Below are 1,189 nucleotides of genomic sequence, written 5' to 3' on the forward strand. Positions count from 1 at the left end.
GGAGCTTTGTCCTGGAGGAAGCCTTGTCTGGTCAGGAGAGGGGAGAAGAACTGGGGGAAGGGAGGTCGGGTGTCGCAGGGCTGCTGGAGCACGTGGGCTGTGCTGGGGGGGAACAGGGGAATAAAGTTACCCCAAAACACCCTCAAAACTGTTCCCTGGTCTAAACCAACCCCCCCCACACCTGTACCCACCTGAAGGAGCCTGGGAAGTGGCTGTGGAGGTAGTGCTGGAGCATCTCCTCAGGGCTCTCACAGCCCTGCAGGGGCGTCCGGGGCTGCTGTCCCAGGGAGCTGCTGCAAAGGAAACCAAATCAGGGCTTTCCAGGCTGAAAACGCCACTGACTCAGCTGCTTTTTAGCTGTTTTTGCTCTAAAATTAAACTGGCTCAGTCACTAGACTGCTCCTCCATCCAGCTCCTCTCCCAAGGGAGGGGTTTGGGGTGACTCCTGGGAGGAATCCCCGCTGGCAGAGCCGCAGCTCCGAGGGCAGAGGTGCAGTTCAGAGGCTGATTTACCTGCTGGGCCTTTCTTTGCAAACTCCTCGGAGCACAACAGACTGAGCAAAACAGCAGCTGACCTTTTGCTCCCTCCAGGAGGACAGGAGGAGCTTCCAGGGCATGTCCTGCTGGTGGGCACTTAAAATCTCTGGGAGCGAGGAGCCGGGAAAGGCAGGGAAGGGGAGAGACGCCCACGCAGCCACAACCTGGATCAGGGGGGGAAAACAGCCTGGAACACACTCCTGGAAGTGCAGAACTGCATCCCCTGCCTGCAGCAGAGCTGGAGGGGTCAGGGGTGGCTGGTTTTGGTGTCCTCACCTTCCTCCCAGAGAAGGTGAGGGAGTCAGCAAAGTGCACCATGGAGCCCTGGGACGACCAGAGCCGGTAGGGAACCGTGAGGGTGTCGAGTGCTGCTGCCAGAATTGCACTGCTGTGGTAGTTCAGGGATGCCTGGGAGGAGAAAAAGGGGGACAGTCACAGGACAAGTCCCAGTCACCAGTTCCTTAACCCAGTTTTGTGTATTTAACTTTGCCCTTGAAAAAGGTGTTTAAGGGTTATTCCAGGTTTGGGATAAGGAGAAAGTGTGTAACAGTTATTCCAGGTTTGGGATAAGGAGAAAGTGTGTAACAGTTATTCCAGGTTTGGGATAAGGAGTCAGTGTGTAACAGTTATTCCAGGTTTGGGATAAGGAGTC

At 55.8% G+C, this 1,189-nt stretch overlaps 1 protein-coding gene across 1 annotated transcript in view; it reads right to left on the bottom strand.

Moving 5' to 3' along the window:
* MSTO1 (misato mitochondrial distribution and morphology regulator 1) overlaps positions 1–1,189 on the bottom strand; it is a gene marked incomplete at its 5' end in the record, with an annotated part of 4,333 nt that overhangs the window by 790 nt on the left and 2,354 nt on the right. The window contains 4 exons of the mRNA XM_029958147.1: positions 6–102; positions 192–293; positions 514–701; positions 814–945. Of these exons, the coding sequence (XP_029814007.1) occupies positions 6–102; positions 192–293; positions 514–701; positions 814–945 (519 nt within the window). The remainder of the gene's footprint in view (positions 1–5; positions 103–191; positions 294–513; positions 702–813; positions 946–1,189) is intronic.

This window comes from Manacus vitellinus, unplaced genomic scaffold, assembly GCF_001715985.3.
Source record: "Manacus vitellinus isolate BGI_N305 unplaced genomic scaffold, ASM171598v3 scaffold_142_pilon, whole genome shotgun sequence".
In the NCBI taxonomy this organism is placed as follows: domain Eukaryota; kingdom Metazoa; phylum Chordata; class Aves; order Passeriformes; family Pipridae; genus Manacus; species Manacus vitellinus.